The 2240-nt window shown below is 39.6% G+C and overlaps 1 protein-coding gene across 1 annotated transcript; it reads left to right on the forward strand.

Annotated features, from left to right (window-relative positions):
- Positions 1-776: 776 nt before the first annotated feature.
- Positions 777-985, forward strand: SARC_12833 (hypothetical protein; the record flags this gene model as incomplete). Its single annotated transcript, XM_014293053.1, has 1 exon — positions 777-985. A coding segment is annotated over one exon (209 nt), but the record flags the coding sequence as incomplete, so codon positions are not given.
- Positions 986-2240: the final 1255 nt, after the last annotated feature.

Consider the following 2240-nt stretch of genomic DNA (forward strand, 5'->3'; position numbering starts at 1 on the left):
AGTGCTGATACGTGTCAGCACCTTACTACCGTGAATGTCGCATCGGTAGTGTAAATGCTGCTGCCTGTACCAGGTGTGTAGAAATGTATTGTAGGCTGTATAGTATACCACAGATAGGAGGCTATGTGTTTAGGGTTGGGGATTAGGGTTCAGGGGTTAGTCTGTCTAAATGCTACCGCTTGTTTCAGCTGTGGTGTGTTGTATGTGATTGCACTGTGTGTTCCTAGTGTGTCAGCGGCTGTCGTATGTCTTGTTGTGTGTATCGAGTGCGTGTAGCCCTATTCGCGTCTCTCGGTCTGCTCGGGTGGAGCCGATAGGAACTTCATCTCCTGCTGTATGGTTTAGGGTTTAGGGTTAGGGTTTTTAGTTGCTTATTGCATTTCCCACTGTGTTCCCATACGTTTTGCGTCATGTCTCACATGTTGATGTTGCCTATCCCACTATGTTTTCCGTATATTTCACATATTTATGTTTTTGCTGGACATATAAACAACACCAGCCTCTATTTCTCATGTCAAGACTGTACAACTGAAATCTTCGGCTGGTAGTACAATCATAACGTATACCTACCCCCCACGGGCGTTTTCGAGGTATTAAAACCAATCACCTCCCACTGCAGACAACAATAAACGTCTATCTCTCTTGTCAAATCGATACAACTGAACCCTTGTGCCTGTCAGATAAATGTACGATTTTGTCTTCCTTTGGCTAATGCGTTCGCAACATACTAAACCCAAGCACCCCATCTCACCTCACCTCCCCGCCAACAACCACAGGACAACAATAACTTCTATTTCGTGACCGAGTATGTGCCTGGAGGTGAGTTGGATTACCTCATGCACGACCAGGGTCTGTTCGCAGAGCCTATTGTGCGTTTCTACGTAGCGGAGATACTGCTCGCACTTCAGCACATGCACCAATTGGGGTATGCCTACAGGGATCTAAGGCCAGAGAATGTGCTGCTAGGTGGCGATGGACATATCAGGTAGGTCTAAGTTATTGGTGATATGTATGTAGGTATATAGGCATGTATATATATATATATGTGTGTGAGTATGTATGTATGTATGTATGTATGTATGTTTGTATGTATGTATGTATGTATGTATGTATGTATGTACACATGCATGTATGTATGTATGTATGTATGTATTATGTAAGTATGTATGTATGTATTATGTATATGTATATCGGTACCTATGTGTATATACGTATATGTATGTGTGCATGTACATGTACATGTACATTCTGATGTAAATGTATAGGTATATGTATATATGAATATAAGTATTTGTATATTTATATGTATATGTATATGTATATGTATATATACATGTATATGCATATGTAAGTAGGATCCTACATGGCGGAAATTCTACTCGCACTTCAGCCCATGCACCAATTGAGCTCTGCCTACAGCGATCAGAGGGCAAATAGTTTATTGCCGGGTGGAGATAAAAACATGAGGTAGCGTATAAATGTGTGTAAGTGTATGTAGGTATGTGTTTGTTGTTAAATACAGAGATGTACATACTAGTTCTCATCGATTTGTAGGTGAGTGTCAGATTGCGTCCTGTCGAACAATTGGGCTGCTACGACTAGATGTAGTCTGATGTGACTCAATAACTGTTGGGTAGGCCTGTATATACCACGTGCCACTGTTCCGACACTCTTTCACCTGGACAAGAATTTCGGGTCAATTTGTTTTGATATATGAGATTTTATGATGTTATATATATATATATATAACAGCCTAAATATATTGTTTTCCTCTGTATCTCAGGCTACTTATAATCTATACAACCCTATATTCTCCCCCAGAGCATCATGCAAACACAAGCACTCAAATACGGGTTTTTTTTTCTTCTGTATCCAGACTGGTCGATTTTGGATCCTCTGTCAAATTAAAACCCAACGAATCGACGTTTGAGGCCTACGTGTGGGATGAGGAAGGGGCAGAGTATCTATCTCCGCAGGTCATATTAAATAGAGGCTACGGACAAGAAGTGGACTGCTGGGCCCTGGGTGTACTGACATATGAAATGCTATGTGGACACACGCCCTTTAAATCAGCCTCAAGCGCTCAGATGTACCAGTAAGTATCTATCAGAATATATATATATATATATATATGTATAAATATATATATATATCTATATGTATATATATATTTCTATTTCTATTTCTATGTATCTATATATCTATATATCTATATATATGTAAGTATATATATATGTAAG

Source organism: Sphaeroforma arctica (genome assembly GCF_001186125.1).
Source record: "Sphaeroforma arctica JP610 unplaced genomic scaffold supercont1.2634, whole genome shotgun sequence".
Lineage (NCBI taxonomy): Eukaryota > Ichthyosporea > Ichthyophonida > Sphaeroforma > Sphaeroforma arctica.